Source organism: Bos indicus x Bos taurus, chromosome 13 (assembly GCF_003369695.1).
Source record: "Bos indicus x Bos taurus breed Angus x Brahman F1 hybrid chromosome 13, Bos_hybrid_MaternalHap_v2.0, whole genome shotgun sequence".
In the NCBI taxonomy this organism is placed as follows: domain Eukaryota; kingdom Metazoa; phylum Chordata; class Mammalia; order Artiodactyla; family Bovidae; genus Bos; species Bos indicus x Bos taurus.
Window position 1 is genome coordinate 19,230,366 of NC_040088.1, and position 19,883 is coordinate 19,250,248.

The 19,883-nt window shown below is 45.5% G+C and overlaps 1 protein-coding gene across 2 annotated transcripts in view; it reads right to left on the reverse strand.

Annotated features, from left to right (window-relative positions):
- Positions 1 to 268: 268 nt before the first annotated feature.
- ACSS2 (acyl-CoA synthetase short chain family member 2) overlaps positions 269 to 19,883 on the reverse strand; it is a 46,798-nt gene continuing 27,183 nt past the window's right edge. The window contains exons 3-19 of one of the 2 annotated variants that reach the window (XM_027558730.1): positions 14,222 to 14,313; positions 13,900 to 14,003; positions 13,633 to 13,705; positions 13,278 to 13,353; positions 13,002 to 13,116; positions 12,183 to 12,221; positions 8,225 to 8,362; positions 7,062 to 7,232; positions 6,620 to 6,753; positions 6,296 to 6,428; positions 6,158 to 6,214; positions 5,886 to 5,966; positions 4,138 to 4,246; positions 2,624 to 2,692; positions 2,149 to 2,325; positions 1,283 to 1,357; positions 269 to 1,141 (exon numbers count right to left, since the gene is read on the reverse strand). In XM_027558730.1, the coding sequence (XP_027414531.1) occupies positions 1,014 to 1,141; positions 1,283 to 1,357; positions 2,149 to 2,325; positions 2,624 to 2,692; positions 4,138 to 4,246; positions 5,886 to 5,966; positions 6,158 to 6,214; positions 6,296 to 6,428; positions 6,620 to 6,753; positions 7,062 to 7,232; positions 8,225 to 8,362; positions 12,183 to 12,221; positions 13,002 to 13,116; positions 13,278 to 13,353; positions 13,633 to 13,705; positions 13,900 to 14,003; positions 14,222 to 14,313 (1,771 nt within the window). In that variant the 3' untranslated portion in view covers positions 269 to 1,013. The remainder of the gene's footprint in view (positions 1,142 to 1,282; positions 1,358 to 2,148; positions 2,326 to 2,623; positions 2,693 to 4,137; positions 4,247 to 5,885; positions 5,967 to 6,157; positions 6,215 to 6,295; positions 6,429 to 6,619; positions 6,754 to 7,061; positions 7,233 to 8,224; positions 8,363 to 12,182; positions 12,222 to 13,001; positions 13,117 to 13,277; positions 13,354 to 13,632; positions 13,706 to 13,899; positions 14,004 to 14,221; positions 14,314 to 19,883) is intronic. The other variant, XM_027558731.1, reaches the window with a different exon arrangement.

Consider the following 19,883-nt stretch of genomic DNA (forward strand, 5'->3'; position numbering starts at 1 on the left):
GACCCCATGGACTGTCAGGCTCCTCTGTCCATGGGATTCTCCAGGCAAGAATACTGGGTTGCCATTCCCTTCCCCAGGGGATCTTCCCGACCCAGGGATCGAACCTGGGTCTCCAGCATTGCCCTGCCTAGTGCTGCCTAGACCCAAAATTCTGGAAGGAATATTGGGGTATTCCTGAGGAAAATCACTCCCCTTCCCATCCCCCACACAAATCAGAGCAGCCAGTAAGTATGCACCGTGTAAGACACTGAGAAAGCAAGTCACCACCTTCATGAAGTCACAGACTTTATTCCTACAACCACAGGGCCTGAGTACAACTTGGGTAGGAAAAAAGAGCTTCATCTGAGAACATCTCTCATGAGCAAGACTGTTCAGGGGGGCTGGGAACAGAGGACAAGAAAAGTGAGCTCCTCTGGTCCTGGCAGCATAACACAGGTATTCCTTCAAGGACACAAATGATCTGAAAGCCCTCCGGAAACTGAGGCTGCCTGCAGAGCCCCTGGAACAGATGGCAGACAGGCACTGCCATCCGGTACAAAAGGGAATTCAGACGCACAAGAGAAGCAACAAAACGTTTTAAAAAATAATCATTCTTCCAGGACTCACAAACAGGCATTTCTCGGGGCAAGTGCATGCCCAAGATAAGTACTGGTGCTTCCTGAGAGAGATGACATAGGATTAGAGTTGCTTCCCTGTTTCAGTCCATGCCCTCATTTGCCCACTGAACACTTGGGTTTGGGACATGACCTTCAGGTCCCTTCAGGGCTCCAAGGGCTCTTTGCAGTCTAGGGGCACAGCCTGAGGCTGACCTGGGCCCTCTCGCATCTGCCTGGTGGTCGCAGGAAGTTGCCTCCACCCAGAAGCAAAGATGGTCCTCGGTCCCAGACAGCTGGACAAGGGAAGTGTTGTGGGTCAGCACTGGCCCTCAGCACTCCTGGATGGGGGCAGGGAGGGTGGGCAAAACTTTGGAAAGCCAAGCAGGGGGTAATCCTGGGTTCCAGGCAGGATCTTATTCATTGGATGGTCAAGCAGCGGTGGCTGAAGAGCTGGGTGATGATGGATGGGTCGACTACAGTGGACGTGTCCCCCAGGTCGTGGTCATTCTGAGCGATCTTCCGAAGCACCCGCCTCATGATTTTCCCTGGGGGTCCACACGCTTCTGGTTACCTGGTGACAACACACTGACCCACTCCGGCCCTGCCAAAAGCTTCCATCCACGCATACTCGCCCCTAGTGGGCCTTGGCCCATCCAATCCCAATCCCTAGAGGCCTCTGAACATACCTGAGCGAGTTTTAGGCAATCCAGGTGCATTCTGGATGTAATCCGGGGTGGCAATGGGGCCAATCTTTTCTCTAACTGTAACCAACAAATCATTACACATTTTTCCAGTACCCTTAGCCAGGCTGCCCAAAACCAAGGCAGAGATAGCTTTGTTCCCATCCTAATCATTCTCAGGCTCACTTTTTGTCTTCCTCTCTTTTTAACACATTGTCTCTTTACTCTCTCATTGTATATTAATTCACCCTCATGGAACTCAAGCTCTAGAATCAGCCTGCTAGAGTTGAAATTCACTTTACTTGCAGTGTGGCCTCGAACCAGTGATTTATTCCTAAATTCTCTGAGCCTCAATTTCTTCATCTTTAGAAGGAGAGTAACAATAGGATCTATTTCATGGAGGTGTGTGCTCTCAGTTGTTCAGTTGTGTCCAGCTCTTTGTGACCCCATGGACTGTAGCCCATCAGGCTCCTCTGTTCATGGAGTTTTCCAGGCAAGAATACTGGAGTGGGTTGCCATTTCCTACTCCAGGGGATCTTTGTGACCCAGGGATCGAACCCATGTCTTCTGCATCTCCTGCATTGGCAGGCAGATTCTTTACCACTGTGCCACCTGGGAAGCTTCATGGAGGTGACTAGAGATTAAATGTATTAATGCATTTAAAACACTTAGTTCAGTGGCACAAAGAAAGAATTCTACAAATGTCAATCATTATTAACATGATGGAGACTGAGTGGGAAGAGGGCAGTCAGCCCCTGGGATCTGTTTGTGGTTTGAGAAACTAGCTCACTACAGCCCCTCCCCAACAACCTGCTGTGGTGACTGGGCCATCAGGACAGACCTGGCAATCCCTGCCCAGGGAAGCTCCTTACTCTGCTTCTTGAGCTCCTCAGTGAGAGCTGGGCTGAAGATGTGGCCATCGCACAAGGTGACAAAGCAGTAGAGGCATTCGCCCTTCACAGGATGAGGGTGTCCAACCACGGCTGCCTCTGCAACAGCCTTGTGTTCCACGAGTGCTGACTCCACCTCTGCCGTGCTCAGCAGGTGTCCTTGTCAAGGGAAAGGAAGTTGCCATGAGAGAGACCCCAGCCCCTGTTCCATCTGTCCCAATAAGGCAGTCCCGGTCTGGTCAAACAGGGACAGCCTTTCATTCATTCCTCAAGGGACATTGTTGCCCACCATCCTGGTTCCTCTCCTCCCAGTGTTTATTACTCTTCAGTGTTTATTACTTCAGCCCAGAAATGAACACTGCACTCCAGGTATGGTCTGGCTCTCTTAGAAGGCTTTGGCTGTGAGTTGCTGGGCGAGCAGGGTTAATGAGAAGGGATGATGGTCCCTAGCCCTCACCAGATACGTTCAGCATGTCATCGATCCTGCCAGTGATCCAGTAATAGCCATCCTTGTCCCGCCGGCAGCCTGGGAGGGGAAAATAAATACACCACAGTAGGATACCGCAGCGATCCACATCACCAAACTGCTGTACCCATGGCAACAGCCTCCTAACAAGTCTTCCTGCTGTGCTAGCCAGGCTCCAAGACGGTCACACCAACCTCCGTCTCCTGGTATCTGTATCCCTGTGTAGTCCTTTATCTCACTGTACTAGGGTTTGTCTCCTGAGCAATCGCATTTGGCAGAGATGATAGGATGTCATTTCTGAGATAAGATTATAGAAGACACTGTGGCTTCTATCTTGGTTGCATTCTCTCTGATTATTTGCTCTGGGGTCAGCCAGCTGCCGTGTCATGAGTAGCCCTATGGAGAGGTCCATGTGGCAAGGAACTGAAGGTTCCTGCCAACAGCCACATAAGTGAGCTTAGAAGTGGGTCCTCCAGGCTCAGTCAGACCTTTAGATGACTGCAGCCCCAACCACAGGTTGACTGCAACCCACAAGAAATTCTGAATAAGAACCACCAGCGAAGCCACTCACAGAATCCTGATCCTCAGAAACTATGAGATAATTATTGTTTTTAGCTGCCAGGTTTGGAGTTAATTAGTATAACTAATATACTGACCTAAAGTCTATTCTCCATAAAACAAGCAAAGTTATTTTCTAAATAATATATAAATTATAATCACTTCTCTGCTTAAAAAGCCTGATGGTCTCCCACTGTACACTGGATAAAATCCAAATTCCTCACCATGGCTCACAAGGCCCTGTATTATCTCCCTCTCCAACTTGATACAACATTCTTGCTGTTGCTCACTACATTCCAGCTACACAAGCTTCAGTCTGTTCATCAGACATTGCATGCTTATGTCTCTCTGGTACAGAACATTCATTTTTACTCCAGATATTCCCATACCTGGCTGCTTCTTTAGGTCTCTGGTCAAATAACACTTCAAAGAAACTTCTCACCATCCCATGTATGGTGGCTGTCCCTGCAGTATTTATTTGCTGAATTTACTGCCTGTCTGTCTTCACTAGAGAGGATGTAATGTAAACCCCATGAGAGCAGAGACCTTGCCCACCTTATTCATGGTAACATCTCCTGTGCTTAGATAAGTAGTACGTGCTCAATAAATATTTATGGAAGAATGGATTGGTGGATGGACACATGGGCAAACATAGGCTCCAGACATGGGGACGCACTTGACATGGTAATACATACTGCCATGTGCTGCCTCTCTTTCAGCCCAGCAGTGATGGAAACAAGAACATTTTCCCTCATACATCAAATCTCAGCACCGTGCTGAGAGCCTTTCTGCAACACTCATTCCTGTTCTTATGGTCTTCTCTGTATCTCTGACTGGATATTACACATTGATACATAAGACACATCCCTAACCAACTCTTCTTGAAAATGAAAGGGGATGGTACATGTCTTAGTGGGAGGTGTGGGAAAGGGATAGCCAAGGCTCACCATCTCCTGTCACATAGTACCCGGGGAACTTCTTAAAGTAGGTGGTCTCAAAGCGTTCGTGGTTCCCATAGACCGTGCGCATGATCCCTGGCCAAGGCTGCTTGAACACCTGGAGGATGAGGAAGTGGTAACCATCTGCTACACTGTCTCACAGGAAGACAGTTACGTCTTTGCCAAACCTTAGGAGAAATAGCCTGAATGCCATTCCCAAGAAGTAGAACAAAGTATATGCTTTGGAGACAGTCTAGGCTTGGAATCCTAACTCTGCCACTTACTGTGTGGCCTCAGGTAAGTAACTTTACGTCTCTGAGTTTCAGGATCCTTATCTGTAAATCAGAGAAAATAATTTCTACCTGCCAAAGTTATTTTGAGGATTAAATTAATAGTATGTGGAAGCTGCCTAGCACATGCTTTGTTGGTAATAAGCATTTAGTAAATTTGAGTCTCCTTTTTAAAAAAAAAATGATTTTTATTTATTTGGCTCCACTGGATCTTAGTTGTGGCATGCAGGATGTAGCTCCCCAACCGGGGATCGAACCCAGCCCCCTGCATTGGGAATGTGGAGTCTTAGCTACTGGACCACAAGGGAAGTGCCTTGAGTCTCCTTTTAGGTAATCCCTCAGGGATGCAGGTACAATTTGATACAAATGAAAGCAGTTACATAAAAATGTGGGACCCACACATAAGTAAGTAATTATTGCCCCAATCAGTAATGTCCTGTGGCAGCAGATTGGTGGGATGGACAGAACTCTATTCTAAGAGTCAGAGGACCTGGGTTCAAGTCTTGCCCATGTTACTAACTTGCTCTTTTAAAAGTGTATTAGTCACTCAGTCATGTCTGACTCTTTGGGACCCCAGGAACTATAGTCTGACAGGCTCCTCTGTCCATGGGATTCTCCAGGCAAGAATACTGAATTGCATAGTCATTCCCTTCTCCAGAGGATCTTCCCCACCCAGGGATCGAACCCAGGTCTCCTGCATTGCAGGCAGATTCTTCACCGTCTTGAGCTACCAGGGAAGCTTGCTCTTAGTAAAAACAAAGTGGGTTGGAGGGTGAGGGTGCTAATGATCTCCCTACAACTACTAAATGATCACAACAGCTTACATTTATCAAGCACCAACTCTTAGGTTCTGTGCTAAATAAACCCTTCACATGAATCATCTAATCAATCCAGCAACCACAGGGGATAAAGATACTGCTGCTATTGCTGTTTAGTTGCTAAGTCATGTCCGACTCTTTTTTGCTATCCCAGGGACTACAGCCCTCCAGGCTTCTCTGTCTATGGGATTTCCCAGGCAAGAGTACTGCAGCGAGTTGTCATTTCCTTCTCCAGACAAAGGTACTATGGTAACTCTTTTACAAATGAGAATATTTATGTTCAGAGGGGTTAGGTAACTTATCTAAAGTCACAGAAGAGGCAGAGCCAGGTTTGCACCCAGGCAGGTTGACTCTGGAGCCTATATGATTTTCCACTGTCTTTCAGACCCAAAAAGGCACCATCAAGTATCTTTGAGTAGAGCCCTTAAGAGTCTTGTGGGCCAAAAGGCCTAGAGGCAGGCAAAATATCCAGAAGGATTGCCCCACTAGGGTCTCTCTGCAGAGGATAAACCCTCAACCAGGGAGCTTTAGCCAAAAGCAGCTACCAGGAAAGGTTAGGTTCTAAACTCTAAAGGAAAGCACACTGTGCCCTTTTGTGGACCATCCTCCCCTCCCCCTCATCAAAGACCCACAAGGGCTAGGATCTCACCAGATAGCCTTCAGCTTCACCTTCTAACTCTTCCCCAGACTCATTCAGGATCGCAGGAGCTACCCCGAAGAATGGGAAGGTCTAGAAGCAAACAGGAGACAGGACTCACAACGAGGAATGAGACAACTCTGACTCAACTCTCTACCTCTAGAGAGCCCCAGAGCCCCAGATTCCCCACACCTATCAGTCCAGCCCCCTACCCTCTACCTAGGCTGAATGCCCCAAGACTCTCCCCGGCCTAGCCCAGGACCAGCCAGGGGAGCCTCACTCACAGCAGAACCAGGCTTCATGGGTATGGCCCCAGGGAGCGGGGTCAGCATATGGCCACCCTGTGGAAGTCAGAGACCGGGGGTTTGAGTCAGTCTTCGCACACTGTGCCTGAGCCCCAGCCTTCTGAACCTGTTACTTACTGTCTCTGTCTGCCAGAAGGTGTCCACAATGGGGCAGCGCTGTGCACCTACCACCCGGTGGTACCAGAGCCAGGCCTCAGGGTTGATAGGTTCGCCCACAGTTCCTAGCACCTGTAAGGACGCCCGGCTGTGCCTTGGGCAGAAGAGTGGGGAGAAAGGGAGGCTCTGAGCACCACTAGGAACCAGGAAGACATGCACAGGCTCTTCTGCCCCCTCCCCTATTCCAAGCCAGGGTGTTAGAATAATGGGCTGGAAAGGACTGTGCAAAGGCCAGCACCAGCTCTGAGGGACACTCAAGGGGCAGCAGCCAGAGAGGGGTCTCACTTGGTAACAGGCTCATCTCCAAACTTCATGAGCAGACGGATGGCTGTAGGTGCTGTGTAGAACTTGGTCACCTTGTACTTCTCCACGATATTCCATAGGCGGCTGACATCCGGGTATGTGGGAATCCCCTCAAACTGACCCCAATAATGGCTGGTCATTTTCAGCCCTTCTCAATAGTCCCTCCATCCCCCTACCATACCCTCAGGCTCAGTATTTTGCCTTTTCTGACAAATCCCTGTCTTCACACCCTTACCAGACAAGCCAAGAGATTTTCCCACTCAGCGTATACAACCCTCTGAGAACTCCTCTTTCTCAAGGAAACAGGTCATTGTATAAGTCCCTCTGCCTCTAGGCAAGGTGGCTTTAGGAGGTCATCACCCAGGATCATCTTGTCCATCCCCTAAATAAGCCAGGTAGTCATGGGTCCCAGCACCCTTCTTACCAAAACACTGGTGGCACCATTGGCCAGTGGCCCATAGGTGACATAGGAATGGCCAGTGATCCAGCCAATGTCTGCGGTGCACCAGAACACATCCTCCGCATGAAAGTCAAACACATACTTGAAGGTTGTGGCCACATAGAGCATGTAGCCCCCAACTGTGTGTAACACGCCCTGTGGAGAGAATAGGGCCTCAAGTTGGGCTCACCCTCGCTGACTACCAAATGTAGAGGAAAAGCCTCCCCAGGATTCTGGCCCTGCCAGCACTGCTTTCACAGCATCCATCTCTCTTCCATCCTGCTTTCTCCACGTTCCCACTTCACACACCACATGTATTTATATAGTCAGTCCATCATCCACACTCACACCCTAAGATGGTATTTCTGAACCACCCACATTACTTTCACACACATGAACCCTTTCGGTACACTCACATCCAATAGTGTCTCTGTTGTGTGTGCACACGCATACAATTATTCGTTGATAGAATGAGAGTGGGGAAAAAAGATAATCTTCTTTGCTTGCTCCATTAATATCTCATCCCTACCAGGCTCCTCCATCCATGGGATTTTCCAGGCAAGAATACTGGAGTGGGTTGCCATTTTCTTCTCCAAGGAAAGAGAGGCCCAAATTGTGTCTCTAAAGGTTCACTGAGGAATACTCCAAAGCTTGTGGAGAGAATAATTTATGGGTGTGGCGAGTGGAAGGTAGAGTGATATATCTTTTAAGTCAGAGTTCTAAGTGTTTCCAGTTCCCACACTGCTCCGGGAGGGACTAGATGTTACCAGTGTGGCATGTGAAAGGGATTGAACTCTAAGAGCTGTAGTCAAGAAGGCAAAGAGGGATCCCTGTGCCCACTCTTGGCCTTGACTTTACAGGCAGCTCTTCTTCAACCAAACCACGTGGGTATGGGCAGGAAACACAGATGTCAGCCCCACGGATTTATCCTTTCCTCCTTTTCTGGGCACCCTGAGGCTCCCCACTTGAATTGTCTGACCTTGGGCTTCACCATCAGTGATTGAGGATTTATGTCAATTTGATTTAGAAAAGGTAATGTGATATTTCTGAAACTCAGAGTTGTAAATTTCATGTCATTACATGTTTCCTCAGAAACTCACTTCTCACCCTCACACAGTGTATGTACACACACACACACACACACTTGCCTTGGGTTTGCCTGTGGAGCCACTGGTGTACAGGATGAAGAGTGGGTCTTCAGCATCACACCATTCAGGCTCACACTCATCCCCTGCCTTCTGCATGAGTTCATGCCACCACAAGTCAACCCCCTCATTCCAGGAGATCTGCAGGGGGCAGAAAATAGGAATGGGCAACGAGGAATTGTGAACAGATCAGGCTGGGGGCAAAATTCACCCCTACCTAGCACCTGGAGAGGCCAGGGCAGGAGTGGCAGATGGAGGTCCTGAGAGGGAGGAAGGGCCCAGAGAGGGTGAAATGGGGCAGGGAGAACAGAAACAGAACCAGGAGGCTTCTTGGGTACTCCCAGCACCCTGCTTCAGAACTTCTCTCACCTGGCCTCAGGCGGAGGCGGCCCCCTTGGTTGGTCCCTTCTCGGGTCATTCCTAGCTTAAATGTCACCTTCTTGGAAAGGTTTAACCTAAACAGCATCTGATAGGCTCCCAGACCCACCCTCACCCCTACTATTCTTCTTCTTTTTTTTTTAATCAGCTTGTGAGATTAGTTTCCCAACCAGGAATTGAACGTGGGCCCTTAGCAGTGAAAGCGCAGAGTCTTAACTCTGGATGGCCAAGGAATTCCCACCCCTGCTATAATTCTTGATCACAGCACCTTATTTCTTTACCACATAGCACATATTTCCAGTTATTTTATTTAGCTGTTTACTTGATTACCGTCTCCCCAGATAGTGACCTCTATGAGTACATTGGCATGTCTATCTTTCTTGCCCACCCCCCTAAATCTCCAACACCTAGTAAAATGCCTAGCACTCAACAGGCACTCAGTAAAATTTTGTTGGATGAATGAATATGCATACACAGGCCTGTATACACACATATATACTTATGGGACTAGTGGCTCATCAGCAGGGATGCAGATACCACACAATACAGAAATGCAGAATTAGTCAGAGCCTGCAGGTGAGGTGGGTACCTGACCCCAATAGTTAGTAGCAAAAGAAGTCAACAGATGTTGGTCTAAGCATCTTTTTTTGCATGTACGGACATCATCCACATCTGGAGGTTCCTACTCCAGCTCTGCCCTGACCCTATACCAGTGGTACCAATGGGTTTCTCATAAAGACACTTCCTTGAGGTTCCATTCAGAAGGAAACTTTGCTTTAAGTTGGTGGAAAAGGATCAAGGTGGATTTCTCCCAGTAGAAGGATGTCCCTCGAATACTGAAGTGTCTTTCAGATCTGTCATCCTGAAATTTTTGTAAACTTTCCTTGAAACTGTTTTACTTTCTGAATTATATCACCTGTGTGAAAACTGGTTTTAAGTCTACTCTTTGCTGAGTGAAGTTGTATTCCCTGAGTTCGTCCAAAGTTGCACTGGATTTCGATTCCCAGTTCTGCCACTTCCTAGATATATATGACCATGGGCAAGCCACTCTACCTCAAGTTACTCATTTTTAAAATGAGGATAGTCATTCTTGCCCTGATAGTCTCACAGGATTTTGGAAACATCAAAGGAAATCTGTTATTACCTAGTAAACATCAAGCCTTGGATTGTCTGGGTGGGCAGAGAAGACTGATGAATGTCAGGAAGGTGAAAAGTTAATTCCACTGAACTCCTCTGGGAGGTGAAATAAGAGTGTGATGATGGAAACTATTGTGGGTTTGGTTTAACTGTCACAAAACTGTTTCATATTCATTACTTCCTTGTTCTATAGTCCCATTTGGCAGGTAGACATGATAGTATAAGAGGAAACATCCTATTCCTCTCATTATATGGTTATATAGTAATTTATTGTGTGCATATTTGGTTTCAAAGCCCCACAGTGTTAGACACATACCTTGATAAATTAAAAATTACCATTCTCTTTTTTCTGAACTATCTGTCTCTTACTCTGGAGAATTTGAAGTTTCTGGCATGACAAGTCCAGGTCAAGAGAGACACCATTAAGAAGAAAAAGAACAGAGAGAAGGTCCCCACAAGCTAGAAAATACAAAAATACACCCTACTTTTTTTAAAAATTGGAATAGCCATACAGGTGTACACATACATTGTCACATGAATAATTTTTTGCCCACCAGATGATCTACTTGAGATGAGGGCACTAATGTGTTTAAGAAGAAGTGTGTCAATAGTGCTTTGAGCAAATGCAGCTAGTCTGTGGTGCTGGTGTGGATGGTCACAGAAAAGGCACTAGGTACACGCAAGGGCAAAGCACAGTTACACTGTGGCAGTGAGGGGACTCTTGTAATCTTGTAAAACTGCTTCCTTTGTGGGTGTGGGTAAGGACGGTGGGGTGGATACTCCAGGTGGGGAGCTGATAACCAGCACCAGGAAGCAGGCTGAGAGCAATCAGTGGCACACATGTTGGTTGTGAATTAGGTGTATACCTATGAGGGCCCAGGGCTTGGAACCAGGAAAAGGTTTGCATTTTCTGAAATAAGAATCAAGGAGCTGGCCTTTGTTATTGGACCAGGAAAGCCTTAGGGAGGGCAGCTGCCAGGTGTGAGAGAGGAATATGAGGAAGCTTATAGGTAATATGTTTGAGGAAGGTCCCTGCCAACTGTAACAGGCCCTCCCTTGAAGACTGCTTAAGAATGAGGGGTTTGGAGCTCTGCCAAGATTTCCACTGTTTTGACTACAGTTCTCAGGCCAACCAACCTGGGTTTTGTAAGCTGATTTTCATGGTCTTTGGGTTTTTGGTAACTGAGTCTTTTTACCTCCAAGAAATAAAATTCCAGGAGCCTGTGGCCTAACAACCTCTGGTATTAAGAATTAAAAGAGTTTATTTCTTTTCTAAACTCCCTTTTAGAAATGCCAGCCTGTCTGCTATATTAGAAATAATAAAAGCTAACATTTATGGAGCAGTTACTATGTGTCGAACACTTTACCTATACTGACAAAACCCTGTCGGGTAGGTACAATTTTATCCTTATTTTAGAGATGGGGAAACTGAAGTAAAGGAGCTTAAGAAACTTGCCCAAGTTCCCACATAGCAGGTAACAGAGCCAAGATGTGAAGCCAAGTGGTCTGACTCCAGAGCCTATATTCTAACCACTAAGTTTGTTTCCTCTTTCAAGAGAAAAGTCTTAGGTCCCTGCCTGAGTTTTCAAATGAAAACATTTTTCCCTAAGACTCAGATCTGTCTCCACCGTGCTAATGAGAATAGAGAAAAGGTGTATTATATTTACCATTAGCCTAAGAGGTTGATCATAGCAGATTTAGAGTAAGACATCCTATGAGGATGGTAAAACTCAAGAGGAATAGTGGCTTTTATGTTTTGTTTTAGTAAGCAAAGAGGTTCTTTTAAAGCATTTACTATCATGTCTCCATTACTGATAAGGGAACTGAAGTCCAAAGAGAAGGGGTGACTCATTTAAGGTCATATAGCTAAAAATTGGTCTCTGGACTCCAAACCCAGTCTCTCCTCTATACTAATCAGCTTTGAGTCCCCACTTAAGAGTCTCTCTTCTTAGAATCACCTACAATATAACTTTTGTTCAATTTAGCATTTAATTATATCAGAGTTTATGTGTAGTTTGTAAAGCCCAAAGTAGTTTATAAATATATTTAGGAGCCTTCTTCTCAGCTGCCAACTTGATGGTGATTCCCAACGTCAAGGTCTGCATCCCCTCTACCTGTTCCTCCTGTCTTTCCTGGTTCTGCCTCAGCTAAGTGCACAGTAAAAACTTTCTGACAGACAGCTTGGTCCTCTCTCCCACAATGGTCCTGAGAAGCAGGAGTGAAATGGGATGTCTGTTGCTACCTCTCTGAGATCCATGCTCTATGCCAATTCAGAACAATAAGCATTTGGTCTCATGACCCTACAGAGTGACTTAGACTAACTAAGGGTAGAGAGAAGGGGGTTAGGTCTGGCAGTCACCTCAATGGGGCGAACAGGCAAAGAGCAGTTGGACAAGCAAACAAGCATGCAGGAAAGCAGTGCCCAAGGCAATGCAGAGGTGGATACCTGGGGCCGGATGTGCTTGGGTTTCTCTTTCGGCTTACCCTGTTAAGAGCCCACGGAAAGGGTGGTGAGCAGGGTCCAAGGATAGGAGAGGGGGAGGGAAGGGTCAATGTGCCCCAAACCTCTGGCTGCTTCCTTTCCCTCTGGTTCCTCTCTCACTGGTCCTCCCAGCCTCCATTTTCCTGATTCTGTTCATAGCCTCTATACACTCAGAACCCCAAATGCTGACAGGGTCTCCAATGTTCCTAGACCAGACTCAAGTCTGTCTAGCTCTAAGACTACTCAAAGCCTCTCAAGTCACAGAATTTCAGAAACCCCTGTCCTTCTGGACCCTGGAGCTTTTATCCTTCATGCCTCTTAGACCTGGAGGCCACCACTGGGCTTTTTCATCAGAAGCATGTATCCAAAGCTATCAAGGGCCATCTATTGAGGGGCAGATCCTGGTTTTTCCATGGTGGGACCACATAGGTAGCCCACCCCAAACCAAAGACCAGTATTTAAGATGACTACATATAGTCACCCAGGTCAGCCCATTTCTAACCCAAGCCCAATCCCTAAAGATCCCTGATGCCCATCAGAATACTCCAACCAGCACAGGAGTCTTCCTCACAATCTCTTGGGCTAAGTTTCCAAAGCTCCCTACCTACATCCAAGGTCAAAGTCCCCTATCTCCAGCCAGCCCTGCCAGGGAGGCCATTCCGAGGACTGCTCCTAGATCCTCAGCATTATGATAAGGAAACAAAGATGGACATCAGGAACTTCCTGGGGAGGAAGAGGGAGCCAGTTGGAGCCCAGAGGAGGGCATAATGGTACCAGACTCACCTGCACATCCGGGCATGGCCTCTTAATCGGAGGAGATTGGCTAGGAGAGTCACCTGTGACCAGCTCTGCCCGCCCCAGGTGCTTGACCACAATGCAGCATTTCACTGGGAAACCCCTGGAGGAAAGAAAAGCCTGAAGTGGTGGGCTGGTTGGCTCAAAGGAGAATTTGGCAAGACCCACCCATGTCTATCTAGGGTAGGAGGGACAAAGGAAACCTGGCACTGGGGAAATGCCCAGTCAACTCAGGGCAGTAGCCAGCAGACCAAACACACTTACTTCTCCTGACACTTCTCCAGGGCCTCGTCAGCCAGCTCCTTCAGGTTGACAAGCTTTTCCCCCCTGTAGAAGGCATCTTTGGGGAGCAACAGATATTCCAAGCCTTAGGAAGGCATCACACTTCTACCCCTTTATCCCTAGTGGGTACAATGTTCAGTCCTTCCTGGATAGGCCTCTTGTCTCTGGATCTTCCAGCTAATTTGAGCTAACAGAGGGAAGGCTGAGGTGGAAGCAGGAAATAAAGGGTAGGCTGCCCCTACCCTTTACATTAAGCAGCCCCAAATACCAGCTAGCTGGTTGAAGACCAAGACTTTGAGTGTGGGGGTTTTGGGGGAGGGGTGAGAGACTTAGTCACCTGTAGTGATGAGAAGGCTACAATTGGAATCCAGGATCCGTTCACAAAGAGACTCTGAAGAGAACCCCGCAAACTAGAAAAGGGAAGAAAGACTGAGAAAGATGGCAACCCAAGGATCGAGTGAACAAGAAAAGGAATAAGGAACCTATGACACAAACATTCTAAATGCTTTAGTCTTGTTTTTCAGATTCTCCATCATCCAGGCTCAACCTACTTATCCTGAGCCCTACCCCCAACCAGGCCCCTTTCTCCAGCCCCAATTCCTACCACAATGGAGTGCAGAGCCCCAAGGCGGGCACACGCCAGCATAGCCACCACGAGCTCCGGGATCATGGGCATGTAGATGGCCACTCGGTCACCCTTGCAAATGCCTGCGGTAAAGGACACAGGTCATGGACCACAGTGGATCCCACCTGCTGCTACGTGTTCCTTCTCATCCAATTATCTGCCACCCACCTACCTCCCCTCCCAGGTGACCTTTCCTGTTCTTCTGTTAGCAGATTCCTTCTTTTCCTTGTCAACCTCCCCCAAGTCCTCAGATACCCCCAGGCTGGGCTCTCCAGTCCTCTCCCTGTATCCCCTCACTCACCCTGTTTTCGGAGAACATTGCTGAACCGACACACTTGGACCAGAAGCTCTCGGTATGTGATCTGGGTGGTTTCCTCTGGCTCATTGCCCTCCCTGAGATGTATCAGAAAGAGCCAGTCATTAGGGAATATGACTTCTTCCCCAAACAAACAAACAAAAATAGGAACAGTCATAAAATCCATTCATTAACACCAAGGCCTGGGAATATTCTGTGAGGGTGAGCCATCTGCCACCACACCTTGAGCTGACTGATCAGATACACTGGGCTTACAAGATATACTTTATACACAACCTGTGTATCACTGGAAAATGCACTGCCATCTCTGAACCTCATTTGATAAAATGGGATCATGGTCTTCTCTCTTCCATTCGAGGCATGTATTAAGGAGAAATGGTATCACGAATGTGATTCTTCCTGAAAGTGATGTCAGCATTGCACTGGTGTTATTCAAAGTGGGGTCTCTAGATTACTTGTACCCAAGTCACCTAGGGAACTTGTCAAAATGTAGATTCCTGAGCCCAAACTCAGAATCACAATCACAAGATCCAAGAATCTGCTTCTTTACTACAAGTTGGTATAAAGAATCAATAGGTAAATCAGATGCACCTTTAAAGTTGAGAATCACCACCCTCTATCAACTTCTTGCTGTCTACCTCCTCAGCCTTGCCTCCTACTCCTTTCTAGGCTTCAGCCTGGTTTCCTTCGGTCATTTCTTCATCGATTCATTTGCTTATTCAACTACTATGTGCTATATATATGAATAGAAATAAGGCACTGAGAATAAGATAAGCAAAATCCCTCCCAACATGAAGCTTATATTCCAATGATAGTACAGGAAATATACAAGTAAAAATATAACAGATAATTTAATTTCCAATTATGATAAGCATTATGAAAGATATAAAGAATGACATAATAATGACCGAGAAATTTTTAAAAAGACATCTTAAGGATTCAGACTGTATACAAAGATTTAACTGTAAGAATATCCCCTTCAGTATTATTTTTCAATTTTATGATTTTTAAATAATTCTACTGCACAATTGCACTCATCTCACATGCTAGCAAAGTAATGCTCAAAATTCTTCAAGCTAGTCTTCAACAGTATGTGAACCAAGAACTTCCAGATGTTCAATCTGGATTTACAAAAGGCAAAGGAACCAAAGATCAAATTGGAACATCTGTTGGGTCATAGAAAAAGCAAGAGAATTCCAGAAAAACATCTACTTCTGCTTATTGACTATGCCAAAGCTTTTGACTGTGTAGATCACAACAAACTGTGGAAAATTCTTAAACAGATTGGAATACCAGACCAACTTACCTGCCTCCTGAGAAATCTGTATGCAGGTCAAGAAGGAACAATTAGAACTGGACGTGGAACAATGGACTGGTTCCAAATTGAGAAACGAGTATGTCAAGGCTGTATATTGTCACCCTACTTATTTAACTTATATGCAGAGTGCTGCTGCTGCTGCTAAGTCGCTTCAATCATGTTTGACTCTGTGCGACCCCACAGACGGCAGCCCACCAGGCTCCCCCGTCCCTGGGATTCTCCAGGCAAGAATACTAGAGTGGGTTGCCATTTCCTCCTCCAATGCATGAAAGTGAAAAGTGAAAGTGAAGTCGCTCAGTCGTGTCCGACCTTCAGTGACCCCATGGACCGCAGCCTTCCAGGCTCCTCCATCCATGGGATTTTCCAGGCAAGAGTACTGGAGTGGGGTGCCATTGCCTTCTCCGTACTTCATGTGAAATGCCGGACTGGATGAAACACAAGCTAGAATCAGTACTGCTGGGAGAAATATCAATAACCTCAGATACAAAGATGGCACCACATTTATGGCAGAAAGCAAAGAAGAACTAAAGAGCCTCTTGATGAAAGTGAAAGAGGAGAGTGAAAAAGTTGGCTTAAAACTCAACATTCAGAAAACTAAGATCATGGCATCTAGTCCTATCACTTCATGGAAATTGATGGGGAAATGAAACAGTGACAGACTTTATCTTTTTGGGCTCCAAAATCACTGCAGATGGTGACTGCTGCCATGAAATTAAAAGACGCTTGCTCCTTGGAACAAAAGCTATGACTAATCTAGACAGCATATTAAAAAGCAGAGACATTACTTTGCCAACAAAGGTCTGTCTAGTTGAAGCTATTGTTTTTCCAGTAGTCATGTATGGATGTGAGAGTTGGACCATAAAGAAAGCTGAGCGCCAAAGAATTGATGCTTTCGAACGGTGGTGTTGGAGAAGACTCTTGAGAGTCCCTTGGACTGCAAGGAGATCAAACCAGTCAATCCTGAAGGAAATCAGTTCTGAATGTTCATTGGAAGGACTGATGCTGAAGCTGAAACTCCAATACTTTGGCCACCTGATGCGAAAAACTGACTTATTAGAAAAGACCCTGACGCTAGGTAAGATTGAAGGCAGGAGGAGAAGGGGACAACAGAGAATGAGACAGTTGGATGGCATCACCGACTCAATGGACATGAATTTGAGCATTCTCTGGGAGTTGGTGATGGACAGGGCGGCCTGGCGTGCTGCAGTCCATGGGGTCGCAAAGAGTCGGACACAACTGAGCAACTGACCTGAACTGAACATAAAAAGATATGTAAATTTTTTAAGTGAATTTGAAAATTGAATTTTAACGCTGTTCAGAAGAGAAATAAATACTTCAAAGTCCCCAAAAAAGCATAGAATGGGGAGGTGGGAAAGAAGAGCTTTAAGCACAGGACAGGCCTATTAGACAAGCATATAAACATGCTTCTGTGTTTATATACTCTCTTTTTTTCCTATACAAATGGTGGCATACAATATGCATTTTTCTGTATCTTGTTTTTTATTGAATATAATATGCATTCAATAAACTGCATAAATCTTAAATATAGAGCTTGATCATCTTGCTTAATTTTTAAATTTAACAATATATCTGGATATCATTTTCCATTAAGACTTACAGTGCTATTTCATTTTCTTTGTCATATGCATAATGTTCTACTATTTGTGTGTGCCATAATTTATTTAACAAATAAATATTTCAATGAGTATCTTTATTAATATGTCATTTACTCACTTGAAAATATATCTGAAGGATGAATTACTAGAACTGAAATTGTTGGGTCAAAGATATGGACATTTGAAATACTGATAAATACTAGAGGATAAGTTCCCTAAGTAGGATGATCAGGGAAGGCCTCTCTCTGGAGAGGTGACATTTGAGCTAAGACCTGAGCAATGAGAGCAGGCAAATGTATGAGTTCTTGAGAAGAGTATCCTGGGCAGGTAGTAAAGAGCTTGGCCTATTCAAAGAACAGAAAGGAAGCTAATATGGCTGGAGTGTAGTGAACAAGAAGGAGAGTAAGAATCAGAAGTAGGCAGCAGTCAGATTACATAAGGCTTTGTAGGCACGGTAAGAAATTTGAATTTTATCCTAAGGAGATTCTTCCTGGCTTCCCTTATACACAAAGTGCCACTTCCACAATCTTAATCACACCAATGCCCCAGCTCAGAATGCCTTCCCACCTCTTTCGGGCAGCACCACGTAGCCCTCCATAAAGGTCACTGTGCTTCCTTTCCTTCCTTACCACCCAGAGAACTTACGAAGGAGGTAACTAAAACCCAGAGAGAGGTAGGAGCTTGTCAAGGTCACAATAATAAGCGGCAGAACCAAGAATAGATCCTCAGGTCTTCTGACTTCAAGTCAGGCTGTCTCCTCATAGTGTGAAGGACAGGGACTAGCAGGGAAGCCAGGTCTTTGGCGATTTCACAGAAGATTATCAGCTTCTTTCCAGCTCCTGGCTCAATGAGTTAGTTACTATCCTCTCATTGGCTTCACCTTCCTAGAGCTGACAGGAGAAAAGCACAGAGCTGTTTAAAGTGGGAAGGAACTGGGAGAGAGGAAGCTGGCAAATGGCCCTGAATGCCGGATGCAGAAAAAGTCACTTCCTTAATTGGCTCACGGACAAGTGGCAAACAGGAACATCTCTAGTTACAGTTAAATGCTGATGTACACCTCACACCCATGCATACGTGTCCCCATATGTATGCTGACCTATGTACCCCTGCATACATAAAAACATATATACTAATATAAAAAACATTGTAGACATAGGAACTGCTCATTTGCACACATAGGAACAAACAGCATTAATATATGGATATAGGACTCGAACATGGGCCCATCTGCAAGTATATGCACCACACACGTATGTATCTACCTACGTGCACCTTCCAGAAACTCTCTATCACATTATCCTGTTTTATTTTCTTTGTGGAACCTTCTATGATTTGAAATTAGCTCATGTATTTTATTCACTTGTGTATTATCTGTATCTTTCACTGGAATATAAATCCCATGATAACAATGACCTTGTCTGTCTTGTTCATTGCTACATCCCTAGCGATGAGATTCAATACCTAGAATAGACACTGGTACATAGAAGGTGCACAGGCACAGATAAGAACAAACCTATACAAGAATCAGAGAAGGCAATGGCACCCCACTCCAGTACTTTTGCCTGGAAAATCCCATGGACGGAGGAGCCTGGTAGGCTGCAGTCCATGGGGTCGCTAGAGTAGGACACGACTGAGCGACTTCACTTTCACGCATTGGAGAAGGAAATGGCAACCCACTCCAGTGTTCTTGCCTGGAGAATCCCAGGGACAGGGGAGCCTGGTGGGCTGCCGTCTATGGGGTCACACAGAGTCGGACACGACTGAAGCGACTTAGCAGCAGCATACAAGAATACGAGAACAGCTTACTTGAGCCCACTTCCAGTTACACACACACACAGAGTGTACATCTCTCTCCCTGGCTCTGTGCTCAAGTTATACATTATTGATAGAGGCACCTTATTCCTTCCAGTGTCTTCTTTCTCTGACATAAACACCCGGCTGGGGCCACGGCTGGTTGGGAGAGGGGAGGGAGCACGCATGCACACACACACATGTGCATGGGGACACACACATACCCCCAAAATGTAGTATTACTCAGCCATAAGAAAAGAGTGAAACCTTGCCATGTGTGATAATATAGACAGACTTGAGGATATTATGCTAAATGAAGTAAATCAGAGAAAGACAGACACCCTATGATTTCACTTATATGTGGACTCTAAAAATAAACAAACATAATGAAACAGAAACAGATTCATAGATATAGAAAACAAACTGGTTGTTGCTGGGGGCAGAGGAGAGTGGGGAATGGGTGAAACAGGTGAAGGAGCTTAAGAGGTACAAACTTCCAGCTATAAAGTAAATGTCTTGTGGATGTAAGGTATAGCATAGAAAATATAGTAATAATACTACAACTTTGTATGGTCACAGATGGTAACTAGACTTATTTTGATGATCATTTTTGTAATGTATAAAAATATTGAATCACTATGCTATACACCTAAAACCAATATTGTAAGCAAATTATACTTCAATTTAAAAAAGATGACTGAAGTGACTTAGCAGCAGCAGCAGCAGGTGAACACATGTACACCCATGTCGGATGTCAGTGTATGGCAAAACCAATACAATATTGTAAAGTAGTTAGCCTCCAATTAAAATAAATAAATTTATATTAAAAAATAAAAAATAATAAAAAAATTTTAAATAAATAAATAATAAAAAGACTAAGTGAAATATCAGTACGTAATAAGCATATAAAATGAACAAGTGA